Genomic DNA, 17,549 nt, shown 5'->3' on the forward strand with positions numbered 1-17,549 from the left:
AGTTTCAAAAGATCATAATCTATGACATAAAAATTAGATGGGGAACATAATTGGGATTTTCTTTTGGATGATCAAGTTGCCTGATTTTTTTTTTTAATTCATCCCAAGTGTTTTCCTTAAAAACAGCAGCATTCCCACAGAGTCCTTGTATGATATGTACCAGGTGGTCAGAGGAGAGTTCTGGAGCTCATTAACCCAACTGCCTTTGATTTCTGCATAAGCTATTTTAATGAAAATCTGTATTTAAACACACCAAAAAGCATTAAGTTAAAAACAATGTGATCCAAAGTGGAAGATTAGCTTTGGGATAACTGAGAAAATGAAAAATTTTATATTTTGTAATCTGATTCAAAATACGGATTTTCTAAAAAATAATCATTGCTTTATAAAAGACAAGAAAAATGAAGGATTCTTATAAAAATTCCATATAATCTTGAAGAAAAAAAAAACAGAGGTTTAAAAGCAGCACATAAGCTGAGTATACATAAGCCAAGTAACTGAATATGTACTTAGGTTACTAAGAAAAAATTTGGACATTTCAGAGATTTTTTTTGTCTTAGTATAAAGAAATGGGTTTATATTCCTAATCATGTTAGCTATATTAGAACTCATGACACCCATCAATGGTTTAACCTGACTGACCGTATGTTAAATTCAATACATGCATTTTTTTCTTCTCAAACTCTAGAGATAGAACAGTAGAGATTGTAGTAAAATTCTTACATCTTTGAAACATTGTAACTTTAAAAATTAATAAGGTATCATAGTTTCTTTTATTGGCTGGCTTATAATACAGATGTAAGAAAATATATCTGATGAGGCCTAATATCCAAAATATATAAAGAAATCATAAAACTCAATAGCAAAAAAGTCAATCAGATTTTAAAATGGGCAGAGGACCTGAATAAACATTTTTCCAAGGAAGACATACAGATCTCCAACAGGTACGTAAAAAGATGCTCAATATAACTAATCATCAAGGAAATGCAAATCAAAACCACAATGAATGGTCACCTCACACCTATTACAATGGCTATTATTCAAAAAGATAAGAAGTAACTAGTGTTAGAGAGGATGTGTAGAGAAAAGGGACCCCTTTTGCACTGTTAGTAGGAATGTATATTGGTGTAGGCACTATGGAAAACAGTCTGGAGGTTCCTCAAAAAATCAAAAATGGGATTTCTATGTGATCCAGCAATTCCACTTCTAGGACTATATCCAAAGGAAATGAAATGAAAACACTAACTTGAAAAGATACATGCCATCCCCAGGTTCATAGCAGCATTATTTATAATAGCCAAGTGTCCACTGATGGAAGAATGGATACAGAAATGTGTTGGGGCACCTGAGTGGCTCAGTGGCTTAAAGCCTCTACCTTTAACTCAGGTCATGATCTCAGGGTCCTGGGATCGAGCCCTGCATGGGGCTGCCTGCTCAGCAGGGAGCCTGCCCCCCCACCACCGCCTGCCTCTCTGCCTACTTGTGATCTCTGTCAAATGAATAAATGAATAAATAAATAAATCTTTAAAAAAAATGTGTACTATACGTAATGGAATATAACTCAGCTATAAAAAAGAATGAAATCTTACCGTATGCGACAATATGAATGAACCTTAAAGGAATTATGCTAAGGGAGATCAGTCAGACACAGAAAGACAAATATCATATGAGCTCTCTTATATGTAGCATCAAATCAGTCAATCAATCAAAACAAAAACCAAGCTCATAGACACAGAGAACAGATTGGGAGTGCCAGAGGTAGGTGGTGACAGTGGTTGAAACGAGGGAAGGGCATCAGAAGGTTCATATTTCCAGTTATGTAAGTCTTAGGGATATAATATACAACACGATGGCTATAGTTAATAATACTCTGTTTGAAAGTTAGTAAGAGAGCACACCTTAAAAGTTCTCATCACAAGAAAAAAAATTTATAACTATGATGGTGACAGATGTTAACTAGACATTGTGGTGATTATTTGGTGACAGCATACAAATATTGAATCGTTACATTGTACACCTGAAACTAATGTAATGTTCTATGTCAATCACCTCAATAAAAAAGAAGGGAAATAAATATAATTATCTATGAATCTGTGATAATAATATAATTGATAAAATTTAGAGATAATATTTATGTTAAAATATAATCACTTTGGATATATAGCTCTAGGTTCTATTTCTATTTTTTTTTAAGTGTACATACAACTCTAGATTTTAAACATTTTACCTCAACATGCTGAACATATTCTATTGTCTTCTGGCTTCTATTGGTGCTTTTGAAAAGTAAACACTGGCTAATTCTTAGCAGTGGATAGGTAGGTATACTGGAAACTTTGCGCCTGGTTGTTGAAGAATGGGATGTTGGAAATCAACATTTCTGATATAGCATCAATTCTGATAATGATAATGTCTACACAATACTTCTGAGAATGGATGATTGCAGAGGAATGGATGAAGCGATCCTCATTTTAATGTTCCAAAAGCTATTGTATATTTACCTAAGTAGTGAATGAGATACGGTCTTATAGGACATTAAATTTTTGAAAGGAATTTTACCCTATACGTTGAGGTGACCTGGCCCATATAACCCATGCTTCATTTTAATATCAAATTTTGTTTTAAATCAGCTTTTTTGGTAAACTGGAGTTAAATAATTATAGCTGCTTTACTGGCAATTGACTGATATTTTCTTACCCACTAAGCTTTGGTGCATGAGTATAACAAAGGCAATCATTGCTCAACAACAGAGGAAATAAATTTCTGACCTAAAATACGTGGCTGGAGAGTGTGGCAGAACGCCTCATGAAAATGTATCAAATATTATTTTAATATCTGGCCCTCCGCTTTTTCCCTGAATCTTAAAATCATTAATGGCATGGTCCTAAACACTTGCCATCCACAAATACAGCTTGTTCACAACCTTATTGTCTTGCTTCTGGTAATATGTGGTATTAGGAAAGTATATTATTGACTCATTGGCACTAAAGTATGCATAATATTTGAACTGTAATAGCTCTTAAGACAACGAATAAACCTTTCTAGCATTTAAGAAACAAAGCAATTTTAGTAGTGGGGCCATTTGAAACCTCTGAAATAACATGTCAGTTCTCACCTACTGTCTAAGTGAGCAGAGTTGACTAACAATTATCAGAAGAAATTAAGAAATATTATTTTTCTATGTATTATATGTTTATATATATTTTATGTATATTTATAAATACATATGCTTTAACAAAATCTTTAGAAGAGAAAGAAATTAATAGGTGGCAAACTAGCAAGACACAATAGCCACATTTATGAATTGGAACCTGATGTATCACTTTTTAATTTAATAAAGACTACTTGTCCCAGAAGCTACTGAAAATTCTTAGAAATTCAAATACACTATTCCATTATGATAAAAACAAATTCTTGATTAAATTAACAATTACAATGATACACTGATTAAGGATTTTGTTAATTGATCTTTCTCTAATGGGCATATATTTATAATTTAACTATTAACCTGTTGTGTTTTTCTTCCCTCTCAGTGCTAAAGAACCCGGTGTGTAAATTATATAGATTTCCCACATCTGACAATAAGTGGATGCGAATCCGGGAGCAGATGTCAGAGAGCATACTTTCTTTTCATATTCCTAAGGAATTGATTTCTCTTCACATAAAAGAAGATTTGTGTAGGTAAGAGAAAATAATTTATGATTGTCTCTCACGTTCTTTTTTTCTAGAAAGCATTTTTTCTTAAAGTATGATCATAACGTAAAAATCTAGACTTGCAACTGTCCAGTGTTGATGGCCACTAACCATGTCTGTCTGTTAATCATTTGAAATGCTACTAATCCAATTTGACATGTTCTTTAAGGATAAAATACAGATTTTGAATTCTTATCCCACAAACAGTAGAAGACTGACTTTATGATGATATATTAAAATTTAGAGTATATTAGGGTTAAGTAAAATATGTTATTAATCTCACCTGCTTTTTTTAACTTTAAAAATATGACTACTAGAAAGTTTAAAATTATATATATGACTCTCATTATGGCTTGCATTATATTTCTATTGCATAATTGGTATCTAGCTAATCATGTGAGTTTTGACCTTGCTAATAATCCTTTTATCTTTATCTCATCTGCTTACGATTACTGTTTCTGCAAGAAATTCCTACTTGACTCTTCTTGGTACTACTCATCTGTAACAAGACTTTTAGATGTTTTTGGTCCAAAAACCTCTTTATTTATTGTTTTTAAAAGAGAGAGAGAGTAGGGGACAGGTAGGGGGAGAGAGAATCTTAAGCATGCTGGGCATGGAGCCAAATGCAGGGTTCAGTCTCATGATACTGAAATCATGACTGAGCTGAAATCAAGGATCAGCTGCTTAACTGACTGTGCTATCCAGGCACCCCCTTAGATGACTGATAATGTATGCTCTATGAATGGACAGTGTTGTCATATAGCAAACTTAAATATGTTGCCATAATAAAACAGAAAGATCTGGGAACTGATTGTCAATAAGAATATCTCTGAGCCATGACAACTCAAATAATTTATTTTTTCTGCCTTATAAACCTCTAGTGACTTTAAAATGCTGAATACTACATTACATTAAATACTGTTAAGGCCATAAATTTCAGAAAATTGGCAAATATTTTTGTAACGTTTGTAATTGCTGAAATACATAGCAAAGTGTGAAATGTCTAAAATTGGGATCTCTGGCCTACGTCCACCTTAATACACCAGTTACCTAATAGTAGTGCACCGTTTGGGTAGACTCTATAGTCCCCAAGCATGCTGTATTGATCTAAACTAGTGAACAAACAATGGACAAGGCAGGTCAAATTTGGCAGTATTGACAGTATATTTTAGGTAGCAATGACTGCACAAATACTATATTTCTGATTGAGGAGTAAGAGAAAGAAAAATAAAAGAAAAAGCAGAGCCTAGATTTTAGAGAAAATCAGGCAGGAAACTGGGTTGCAAGAAACAACCTGGATTTAGGAAAATAAAGATTAAAAGAGAGACAGAAGATAGATATTTGAGAGTAGCAGATTGAGAATAATCAGGCCACAAAAACCAGAGGAAAGTTATTGTCTCAGGACAAGAGAAGCCATAGCATGTTCAGGAACCTGAACAGACTACCTATAAGAGCTGGCTATAAGGATGAATTAATATAAGCCAAATAATTCAGTATTATCCTTTCCCAGAGCTAGTACTAAACATATGTAATGGGCAAAACAAATTCCCAGGAAGGATAAGCAAACTTAGGGAGTTTGTATCTTTGAAGTCATAAAAGAAGTATCAACTTCAGCGTTGTTATATTCGTGATTATGGGACACTAAGAACCATTCCTACTAGTGTCATGTAAAGATTACATTTCACATGGAAGGTCTGGGAAAGATAACTCTTCCTCACAGGTGTTGTACAATAAGGAAGGACTCCTTAGAAAAGCATAAGGTCAGGGCGCCTGGGTGGCTCAGTGGATTAAGCCGCTGCCTTGGGCTCAGGTCATGATCTCAGGGTCCTGGGATCGAGCCCCGCATCGGGCTCTCTGCTCCGCAGTGAACCTGCTTCCTCCTCTCTCTCTGCCTGCCTCTCTGCCTACTTGTGATCTCTCTCTCCGTCAAATGAATAAATAAAATCTTTAAAAAAAAAAAAAAAAAGAAAAGCATAAGGTCATAGGCAGTGCCTTTATTTCAGCTGAGAACCATAGAAGAGAAGTTAGATGTGGTGGATTTAAGCAGTTAGAGATAGACCTTGCCCTAAACATGACTCCTGATAATTCAATCTAAGTTAGCCAGTCCTAAATTCTCACTAAAATATCTATATCATGTCAGACTCTCCTGGCCTGCAAAGTTCCTGTTGAAAATCCAATTATAGCCTTATGGGTTTCCCTTGTATGTAACTGTTTTCTTTTCTCTTGATGGTTTTAGAATTCTCTATTTATAACTACTTTTGCTATTTTAATTACTGTGTGTCTTGGCATAGACCTTCTTGGATTGATCTTGCTGGGGAATTTCTGTGCTTCCTGGGACTAAATTTCTGTTTCCTTCCCCAAATTTAGGAAATTTTCAGCTATTATTTCTTTAAATAATTTTTCTATCCCTTTTTTCTCTCTTCTTCTGGGATCCCCATTATTCGACTAATCTTGTTACTGGATATTTACCAAAAGAATACAAAAACACTAATTCAGAGGAATACATGCACCCCTTTGTTTACTGACACATTATTTATAATAACCAAATTATGGAAGCAACCAAGTATCCATCAATAGGTGAATGGTTAAAGCATATGTGGTATATATATACCATAGAGTTAGCCATAAAAAAAGAATGAAATCTTGCCATTTACTACAAGTGGATGGATCTAGGGAATATAATGCTAAGTGAAATAAGCCAGTTAGAGGAATACAAGTACCACATGATTTCACTCATATGCGGAGTTTAAGAAACAAAACAAATGAACAGAGAAAAAAAAAGAGAGAAACCAAAAACAAACCCTTAACTATAGAAAACAAGCAGATGGTTACAAGAGGGAAGGTAGGTGTGGAGATGGGTAAAATAGGTGAAGGGAATTAGTAGTACAATTATTGTGATGAGCATGGAGTAAAGTATGGAATTGTTTAATCATTGTATTGTGCACCTGAAATGAATATAAAATATAAAACCATATGTTAACTATTCTGGAACTAAAATTTTAAAAATAACCCATAAAGACACAAAAAATGGAAAATGGTGTCCATTCACAAGATATGGAAATCTATTAACATACTACCACATTATTAAAATGAAAAATAATAAATCTTTCTTAAAAAAGATTTTATTTATTTATTTGAGAGAGAGAGATAGTGAGAGAGAGCACGAACAGGAAGGAGGCAGAAGGAGAGGGAGAAGCAGACACCCTGCTGAGCAGGGAGCCCCATTTGGGATCATGATCTGAGCTAAAGGCAGACGCTTAACCAACTGAGCCACCCAGGCGCCCAGGGTTGAAAATCTTAGTTGACAGACCACTAATGCTATTTCATCTAATAATACAGCAAGCTCGTGAGAAAGAGGATGAAGAGAAAGACTCCTAATGTTGCCCCAGTCTGTCTGTTTTGTTTGTTTGTTTTGTTTTAAGTTTTATTTACTTATTTATTTGAGAGAGAGTGGGGGTAGGGGCAGAGGGAGAGAGAGAGAGAGAGAATCCCAAGCAGACTCCCTGCTGATCCTGGAACCCGATATGGGGCTCGATCTCACGACCACAAGATCATGACTGGACCTGAAATCAAGAGTCAAACACTTAACTGACTGAGCCACCCAGGTGCCCATCATCCATCTGCTTCTGTTATCAGTTTAGAAACTTCCTTAAAGGCTGAGCAGCTGACCTTCTGCATGTCTAGTACTTTCTAGTCCTCCACAGTGCTATCTTTAACCCCTATCTCCTCTCCATTCCTACTAATATCTCTCTGTCTAGCCCTTCACTGACAGTAAATCTCAGGGGGAAATACTGAGTAGGGAATAAGGAGAAAGCAGCCATTCCATATACCATCTGCCTTTTTGACCCCTTTTCTGTTTACGTCTCTTATTTAACTTCTGAGAACTGTACTAGAATTATGTGTTGGGAAGGGAAGCGGGAAGGGTCTACTTACAAAATACTTAGTATAACACCTTGCTTTTGAGAAGTTTATTGAATTCCTTCATAATCATGATGCTCTGGGAATTGTTCAGAGGAGAAAAAGTCCATTTCAGTCTTTAAAACCAAAGTATATAAAAATCCGATAGGTCTCAGGGTGCCTGGGTAGCTCAGTTGGTTAAGCGTCTGCTTTAGGCCCAGGTCATGATCCCAGGGTCCCAGGACAGAATCCCACATTGGTCTCCTGCTCAGCAGGGAGCCTGCTTCTCCCTCTCCTTCTGCCTGCTGCTCTGCCTACTTGTGCGCTCTTTCTCTCTCTCTCTCTCTGTCAAATAAATAAGTAAAATCTTAAAAAAAAAAAAAAATCTGGTAGGTCTGAAAGTTGGCCAGGCACTGTGAAGAGCAGCATATTCCATATATCCTCTGCTCTCTCCATCACCTTTTCTAGGTAAATCTTTTATAATTAGTTTTTAAAAATCAAACATTTCTCTTTCACATTTTGTAAAGAAGAGGAGAGGGAAAAAAATTCATGCTGAAGACTCAAAAGGAAAATTGGAAAGATAGGGGGGAAAAAAAGGAAAAACTGACTTGCCATCTCAGTAGAGTGTAAGAAGGTATGGTTATTATGAAACAAAATCAGAACTCCATGGAAAATAATTATCATGCTTTAGGGAAAATGCTGTAAAATAGAGGGGGAAAATGGAGGGAATAATGAAATTTTAAAATGAAGCAACCAAATTAAGTCCACAGAGCCAGGAGAAAAGAACAGAGCTGACACTGAGAAATTGTATCCATAATGTGGAAGGCAAACGTGGTAAGCTTATCTCAAATGCTGAATGAGGGTGAAAAATGTTCCGAATGATGAAAGAGAAGATGTTAGATATACAAGGCACAGAGCTGGGTACTACTTAATGATTTCAAGTGTTCTTGGGGAAGAAAAACTCATGCAAAAGCTTGAAAGAAAACAGTAAAAACTTAGGCAGCTTTGGTGTTTTGTTTTGTTTTTTTTTCTTTGACATGGTAAAATCAGGGTAACCTTACATTTCCCTGCAGAAGCCCATAGAATAACATCTACTGATTTTTTTTTTTAATATTTTATTTATTTGACAGAGAGAAATCACAACTAGGCAGAGAGGCAGGCAGAGAGAGAGGAGGAAGCAGGCTCCCTGCTAAGCAGAGAGCCTGATGCGGGGCTCGATCCCAGAACCCTGGGATCATGACCTGAGCTGAAGGCAGAGGCTTTAACCCACTGAGCCACCCAGGCGCCCAACATCTACTGATTTTTGAGAGGAAAAGCCAGTGGCCTACTTTATTGTATAGGGCCAGGTTATGAATATTTTATGAGTGAGGGTGATGGAAATGACATTAATATTTAGGAGTTCAAAAAATGCCATTCACAAAACTTCCTTAAAAAATTTACTTGAAGATCTATTCCACCCAATGAGAAAATCATTTCATTAAAAATTATAATATACTATAAGTTGATGGATAAAAATTAAATTATATTATAAAATTTATATGACATATCATAATGTAATAAATTAAAAATATGAGTGGGTTTTTCTCACAAAAGAACTTACATCATTTCTCTTGGGTGGGTGGGATCTCCAGCCTGGACAGAGCTTTACTGTGATGTTATTTTCTCAGCTTCTTTTAACCCTAGTCTTACTCAGATCCCAGAAAGTATTTTACTTGCCTTAACCTCCCCACTAAAGCCCAGAACTTAGATGAACTCTCTTACCTTGTTTGATGAAGACTACGGGTGACATAGTGCTGTTGTCTTTCAACACTTCACATTCACAACAGTGCAAAATGCTTCTTTTGCATGCTTGGAAATCTCTCCTGGGAAAATTATATTATATTACATTGGATTTTTCAATAAAAAGTAATATATGCACACTACAGAAAATAGTATAGTAAAAAAATAAAGAAAATACTAAAAAGAAAAAGTAAAATTCCTCTAAATTTACCACCTAGAGAGGATATTGTGTCTTTATTTTTTGCATCATTCTCATCTTCGTAAGCCTTCTTATGGGAAGCAAAATTTTGTTCCCCATGGCTGTTATCCCCTGGTATCACCCTTAGTTTTCCTTGTATATCTGAGTGCATACGTTATACATCTGTGATTCTACTACGTAATTGTAAGGGCCTAATTAGCCAGAGGGAGCCATTTTGTGTTTATTCAGTGAACTTAGATTGACCCTGCCCCTCCCAGAGGAACTTACTTGCAAAGCCCAGATACAAGGGCGGGTCAGGCCAGGTGGAGACATCCAATCAGTGGGGTGTGCATATATCTACTAGGGTAAATTGAAATTCAATTGGCCACCCCTGTGTGACCTAGCATGATTGTGAAGTTTTCTCTGTGTGTTGCTGACCTAACATGACTGTGCAGTTTTCTCTGCATATTGCAATCTCATTGGCCACCTGTGTATAGCCAGGCTCAACCACCTCTATAAAAGTTAGTCTGTGAGGCTGGGAGGGGTCACCTCTTTGTAAGAGAGGTCGCCGAGAGGTCGCCGACCAGTCGGTTTGATTCTCAATGCTTGGCACGAAATAAAGCTTTGCTTGACCTTCGTTTTGTTATCAGTCTCGCTCCTTTGATTACGGACCCCAACAATAATGTTAAATAAAAGTGTAGGCTACTCATCAGTGAAAATTATTGCATCTGAATTTGTATGTATATATAAAAAGACTAGAAGGAAATGTAGACTAGATATATACTAGAGCATTACTTATACATATATGAACATATTAACAATGATTATCTCTGGATGGTGGATTTAGAACAGTGATTTGCTACATAGCAATAGAAAGCAAATACATAAACCTTTATGAATAAAAGAATAGATTTGCCAGTTAACCATATCTTGATTTCTTTTAATTTAAATAGTTTACTTTCAAACAGCGAAGTCTATTCAAAATTTGGTTCTCCCTCATGCTTGGTCTAAAAAATTGTTGATGATTATTCTGTTTTGTTTTGTCTTGGAAAATTACTAGTCATTTAGAATTTAAGTTTTCCCCCCTTCCCTACCTCAAGAAAATACATAGGTAAGTGAGAATGGGCTTACTGTGTTCTCATGGCAACAGTGACAAACGATCCTTGATTCCTTGTAGTGTCCCTTGGATGCATAGTGGTTTCTATGATGGGATGACAGATAACCACTGAGATGTCATGGGCTCCATGCGGCCTTTGAGATATTTAGAAAGTTTGCTTTATTTTGAGTTTAGTTCAGTATTAATCCTTTCAACATTGTTGTTTAATTATTTTACATTACAAATTTTAGTTACCTGGAATTTATTTGATTACATTTATAAAATGAAATGCCAAATTAGCCACATTTCTGAAAACTTAGATAATTTCTTCAATATCACTTTTTCAGTGTTCCATTCCTTTCTTGCCTCCTTATAATACCAGTTTCCATGCCTCTCCATTGTCATCACTAAAATGATTAAGAAACTTAAACAGTGACAACAACAAAATTCAAAAGAATCTGACATATTTGGAATATTTGCTCTTGACATTCAAGAATATGGCCTGCTAAAATCTTCTTTTATACATACAAATACACCATTGTAGTTTTTCATGTAGCTTTTGTATGCTTATTATAAGGATTAATATACTTTTTTGGTTTTTTGAAAGAGAATTCTTGTGGACTTGTCAGTTCTACTCCTTCTATTTGTCCTTTTTATTTTCTTTCTTTTTTTGAAACAGACTTCTTGCATGGACTACATGCTGCTTTTATTTCTGTTTTGTTTATTTTTCTCTTTTTTTGAGGTATAATTGATATATAACATTATATTAACTTCAGGTGCACAATGTAATGAATTTTTTATTCATTTTTTTAATGTTCACTCCACCTACTCTAATCCCAACAACCATTATGTCTTGCCTGTGATGGTGCAACAGTCTATTAATGGCTTTTCTGCCTGTAACTTTATCGTCTTAAAATACAAGGCTCACATTACAGACTCACACAGTCTGATTGAAATTATTGTAAAATGCAGATTTCCAATAAGAGTTTCCTTGAGCCCTGATATTTAACCTTTTAAGAACCATACTAGAATAATGTGTTCAGAAGAGAAGAGGGGAAGTTCTGCTGCAGTTTACTAAATTACACATAAGGGATTAGTAATTATAAAGTAAACCAGTTCCTTGATCTAGCATGCCTGAAGGATAGGGAGAAATGGCAACTGGCTTACTATGGTGTTGTTATAATGGAAAAGGACAGAAGAATGACATGTTAAAGACAACTCAGAGATCCTAAATACACAGAAAGTGTGTGTGTGTGTGTGTGTGTGTGTGTGTGTGTGTCTTTGTCTGTGTTTATAATGCTTTAAGTTTTATAGTCTTTCAGCTTGGGTTGCACACAGACAAGTTATGTAGGTCTTGCCAAACTACCACCTATAAAATTTTTATAGCTTGTTTTAGTGTTGCCACATATTTTGTTTATGTTGAGTGTTTTCTTTGGATTTTGTCCTACTTCAAAGGTTTGCTGTGCTCAGTCTACTTTGAAATATGTTAGTTACTAGAGAAAATGATGGTACTTGTAAGAGTTGAAGCTTCATGACAGCTACAAATATGGTGTTAAATCATGGTGTGCAAAGTGTACGTTTAGATGGGAGGTTCTGTGACCATATTGTGTTTGGCTTTATCAAAAAAGGACACCTTCTACACTTTAAGACAATATCTGAAAACCTATCTCAGTACAAAAATTTTTAAATAAATGAAATATTCAGTGAAAATGAACTCCATGGTCTGTAAAACTCTCCAGGAAAACAAATAGTTTGATTTATGTCATATATTTTTCTCTTTTGATCCCAGGGGTGGGGCAAGAAAGAAGCTTTCTGGCATGTATGCTGGGAGTTTAGAAGAAAAGAAAGAATATTTTATAAGAATTAACTTTAAGACTTTCTTGGGTTTTATATAAAACATAAATATTGTGTGTATGCTGTAGAGAAAAAATCTTGTAAGTAAAATATAAAAAATATGTACCAAAAATACTTTGGTAGAGAAAAATGTGATAGTGTTGGAACATACAGTTGTTTTTTTAAAAATATTTTATTTATTCATTTATTTATTTATTTGACAGAGAGAGAGAGCATGAGCAGGGAGAGTAGAAGAGGGAGAAGCAGGCTCCCCGCTCAGTAGGGAGCCCAGTGTGGGACTTGATCCCGGGACCCCGGGATCATGACCTGAGCTGAAGGCAGTCACTTAACCAACTGAGGCATCCCTGGAACATGTAGTTTTATCACTCCTTCTTTGGGAGAATGTACATGCCTTGTCTTGTATATTTGTGTTTGTAAATATTATACATATACTAAGTTTGTAGTGATAAAGTATTTTATATCAATGGGGCAAACAGTTTTTTCAACACTATATTTTCAAGTGTTCCATATTCTATGTTGTATAGAAATATTATAGAACTCTAAGTATCTATGTACCTATATCCCAAATCTATTTCTTGAAGGTAATGTATTCTTATATATGAAAAAGATTGTTGGTATATTTTGAGATCCCAGGCTGAAAGCCTAGTTGCTGCAGAGAGATAAATGTTTGGGAGACTTGTTCTACATGCTTACTTAAATATTATCATATGCCGTTAAATTGGTTTCCTAAGCATTATATCTAGTTCGAAAGAGATGCTGAAGATATTTCTCACCTGGTACCTTATCTTAACACACATTACAAATTTCATTAAAAAACTCCCATTTATTTCAGACTGATAACACTACAGAAGTGCCTTTTTAAAAGTGTTAAAATTATATCTTAGGAACTATAAACTAGAACTAAAATATATCCAGGTAAATTCTTTTTCAAAAACATCTTCACTATACAAAAAGATACATAGTAGGATTGTACGACACAGTGACCCAGCCTGTCCATTTGACATGATCTAACATTCTAAAATGTAATCTACATATTTTGTTGCAAGATTTATCAACAGATAAGTCTTCTCCTTCACATGGCCTATAAGGCAGACAGGACCCTGTCTACCTACTTCTCCAGCCTCATTCGATGCCTTATTTATGCTGGCGTGGCTGAAGCACATGTCTTTGAGAGGTCTATCGACATTTGCCTACTTGAATGAAATAAAGACACACTGAAAATCTTTACTGACCTTAAAGAAACATTGATTAGAGGGAAAAGTGAAAGGGAGCTAGCCATTCTGTTTAAGTCTCACATATATCAAACAGACGTCAAAACAATGAATCTCATAGATGTTTTATGGCGTTCTCTTTCACTGTTTCTCTTCGTTATTTTTTTTCTCTGTCTCCCTTGCTTGCTTTCTCTGAGAAAAATCGTAAGTCCGAAAGATCCAAAGATGAGGAATAAAAAATATTATGTGAGAACACCACTGGTGATTCATGCCTGATTAGTGCTGCTTCTTCGGTTCATTTTTCTTCATGCAGTGTTGACACTCAGTTGGAATACTATGTGTATGTTACTTATCATGGAAAGTGCAACCGGCCCTACCGCCTCCCCGTACTGAGGGCAGATGCTGTGTGCTGTTACGTTCATCATTATGGTTTCTTGGGATCACTTAATGAGAGGTCCTGTAGAGCGCTTAGTATCGTCAAGCTGGCGGTAGAAATATGTGTTTTATTTTGGTGTTTGGATATTACAATGTCTGCACAGGAATGAATATGGCAAAACTCATTTAGAGTTTTTGAGGTTTTTTTTTCCTGTTGCGCCAAGATTCTTGATTTAAAATGGATTGAGTGGAGGAAAGTGTGTTGTAATGATAAAAACACAGAATTGGAATTATTATGGACCTTAGTTCAAAAACCTGTATCTGCCACTCGGTACAAGCTTATGATTATAGAAAATTACTTGATCTTTCGATTTCCAGATTGTTATAGGTAATAAAGTTATCATTTACCTTACAGGGCTACTGTAGTAATTATATGAGCAGTCAGGACAGTTCAGGGTTTTGTTTTGGGATGTGTGTGTGTGTGTGTGTGTGTGTGTGTGTGTGTGTGTAAGTACAGCTGTGATTTGAAAGCTGGCTTCCCCAAACTCCACTTAATAGCTATGTGACATGGCACAATTTACCTAACTACTCTAATTTTCAGTTTTCCCAACTGTAAAGAAGGGATTAAATAATGAATGCACATGGTGATTTAAGGTTTAAAGGGAAGCATTGATAATAAATGCCCAGTATGCACACACATGGGTCTTTAATACACTCTTAGCATCTGTGTAAGAATCCTGTACACAGAAGCCACTCCATATATGAAAGCTATTATTTTTGTTGATCTTAGCTGAGGGCTCTAGAGCTTCAGACAGAAAACTGAGTCTATAATTTATTTTAATCTCCTTTAGCTTACTAACCTAGCATATCTCATAGATACGTGCACTATACGGTACCACACATTCCCAGTGGGCAGCAAAGCAGCACTGGCATGTCTTAAGCCACAAAGCTGGTGTGTTTGGACCTGAGGCAGTGATCTTGGGATGAGAGTCAGGCTGCAGATGAATTAGGGCCTTCTGGGTTACAGAAAAGGAAGAACTTGTCAATCTTCTTATGCTGTTTCTGGAATCTAGCATACTACCTAGCATATAGTAAGTAATGTAATATTTTTCCTAAGAACAACTGAAACCGTTAGCAGGAATGACATGATTGTATTTAGCAAAAGGGAAGCGCATGTGGAGGGATGAAACGATTTAGGGGATATTACAGTCGCCTCGGCTGGTAGTAATGGTGCCTTAGACTAGGATGGTAGTGAGAGAAATGGAGAAATACACATACATCTGCGAGTTTTTAAGCAGCTGAAATCCATAGGACTCCATGATGGATGATATCTGGAGGTAAGGTGTTGAGGATGATTCAAGCATTGTGGCCTTCATGACCAAACACGTCAGTATATGTCATTGATACAGAGCATAGTAGGTGCTCATGAGGTTCAGAAGAAAAGAAGAAGCCCTCATAACTTCTTTCTTGAACCATCTGGGTCTGTGCTGATGCAGTAGACACGTGCCCCATGTGGCTATTTAGATGTTTTGTTTTGTTTTTTGTTAAGATTTATTTATTTGACAGAGAGAGATCACGAGTAAGCAGAGAGGCAGGCAGAGAGAGAGGAGAGGAAGCAGGCTCCCCACTGAGCAGAGAGCTTGATGTGGGGCTCGATCCCAGGACCCTGAGATCATGACCTGAGCTGAAGGCAGAGGCTTAACCCACTGAGCCACCCAGGTGCCCCCCCCCATGTGGCTATTTAAACTCAAGTTAAAATGTGTTAAAAATGAAATGAAATTTAAAATTCCATTCCTCAGCTACCTTAGTGACCTTTCAAATACTTGATGACTTTCAAATACTTTCAAATCACATATGGCTAGTAGTGATCACATTAAAGAGCACAGCTATAGAACATTTCCATCATCACAGAGAGTTTTACTGGGCAGCACGAATGTACAATAATCAACAGTGGCATCTGTAATTTGAAAAAGAAGGGCTACAATATAAAACTCTCCTTTCTTCCTAATCCATTAGAATTTAACGTGGAGAATGAGAACTGTGACCTCAAGCTTTCTACTTTACCCTTGTAGGTAAAAGATAAAAGATTTCTTGTTCTTTTCTTCCAAGTTGTTAGTATCTAGATACACATTCTGCACAGTTATTTCTAGTGGGAATGAGATTGCATAATGTTTCTAATGGAGAGTCCTTCTAGCATAGTAGTTTAAAATACGGACACCAAAGATGTAGCTCCGGAGCTTAATCCCAGTACTGCTACTCACAATCTGGACGACGCTGGGGAAACTACTTGTCTTCTCTAAGTCTCAATTTTCTCATTAATAAAATGAGGATAATAATAATAATACCTATTTCAACAGGCTGTTGTGCATATTGAATGAATGGATATTTGTAAAGTTCTTATTACAGCACCTGGCATAAATAAGCATAATAAACACTGCATAAATGTTTGTCAAATGAATAGAAAACAAATAAGAATTTTGTCCTGCTTTTGACATTCTTGGCAATTATGGCAGCCAGCCCTGGCTGGTAAGTGAACACCTACAGCAAAATATTTGAATGAGCCCTCTGTGGAGCTGGATGGAAGCTGCATTCAGATGAGTCCCCCAGGTGAGAAACTTCAATCATCCTCTTCAGGAAGAAGCCATACTCCCCGGGAATTAAAATAAAAAAGAGAACAAGATTTATAGTCATAGAACCTGGACACAGGTCTTGATTCTGCCATTTACTAGCAGTTTGGCATTGAACAAATCACTTCTCATTCCAGTCTTCTCATTTGTCTAGAGCAATGTTGTTCAACAGAACTTTCCATGATAATGGAAATGTCCTATAGCGGACTGTGGAGGATGATATAGCTATGTGGCTCGTGAGTGCCAGCTCAACTGAATTTATAATTGTGCTTAGTCTGACTCTGGAACAATGATCTCCAAGGATTGCTTTGAACATAAGAAAAGATACGTTCTATACAGAAGGATTTGTGATTACCTGGAAAGCTTTATGGTGTCCACCGAAGAACCCTACTGCCAAGCGTTTTTTGCAGCCACTTGAATGCCATCTACTTGTGAAACTGAATTGAGTGATGTCTGCACTCCAGGTCCAGGGATGGAAATTGGAAGGGAAAAGGTTTTCAATTTCTAAAATTATGGGCAGGAATAATAAGAAGGCGCTGAGAGTGCCAACGCATTTTCTTGCTTTGCCAGTTGAACTTTCAGGTACAGTTAGTGGTTTTCATGGGTCCTCAGGATGGAAAGGCGTGTAATTGATAAATGGGGATTTCAGAGAAACCTCGCGCATGTGCTACCACTTTAAGCATTAGCTCAGAACACCAAGCTTTAAGACACTTAAAAAAAAAAAAGTCATCCATGTTTGATAACTTTAAAATAGACTTCAGAGTGTAAATACGACGTTACTTAGAAGTAAATAAACACATACTCACCTGTATCAGGAACAGCAAATAGTCTTTTAGGGGTGG

At 36.1% G+C, this 17,549-nt stretch overlaps 1 protein-coding gene across 4 annotated transcripts in view; it reads left to right on the forward strand.

The window, feature by feature from the left end:
- INPP4B (inositol polyphosphate-4-phosphatase type II B) overlaps positions 1–17,549 on the forward strand; it is a 563,252-nt gene that overhangs the window by 363,203 nt on the left and 182,500 nt on the right. For all 4 annotated transcript variants that reach the window (XM_045992576.1, XM_045992594.1, XM_045992567.1 and 1 more), the window contains exon 12: positions 3,531–3,678. In XM_045992576.1, coding sequence (XP_045848532.1) covers positions 3,531–3,678 — 148 coding nt within the window. The remainder of the gene's footprint in view (positions 1–3,530; positions 3,679–17,549) is intronic.

Source organism: Meles meles, chromosome 2 (genome assembly GCF_922984935.1).
Source record: "Meles meles chromosome 2, mMelMel3.1 paternal haplotype, whole genome shotgun sequence".
Classification (NCBI taxonomy): domain Eukaryota; kingdom Metazoa; phylum Chordata; class Mammalia; order Carnivora; family Mustelidae; genus Meles; species Meles meles.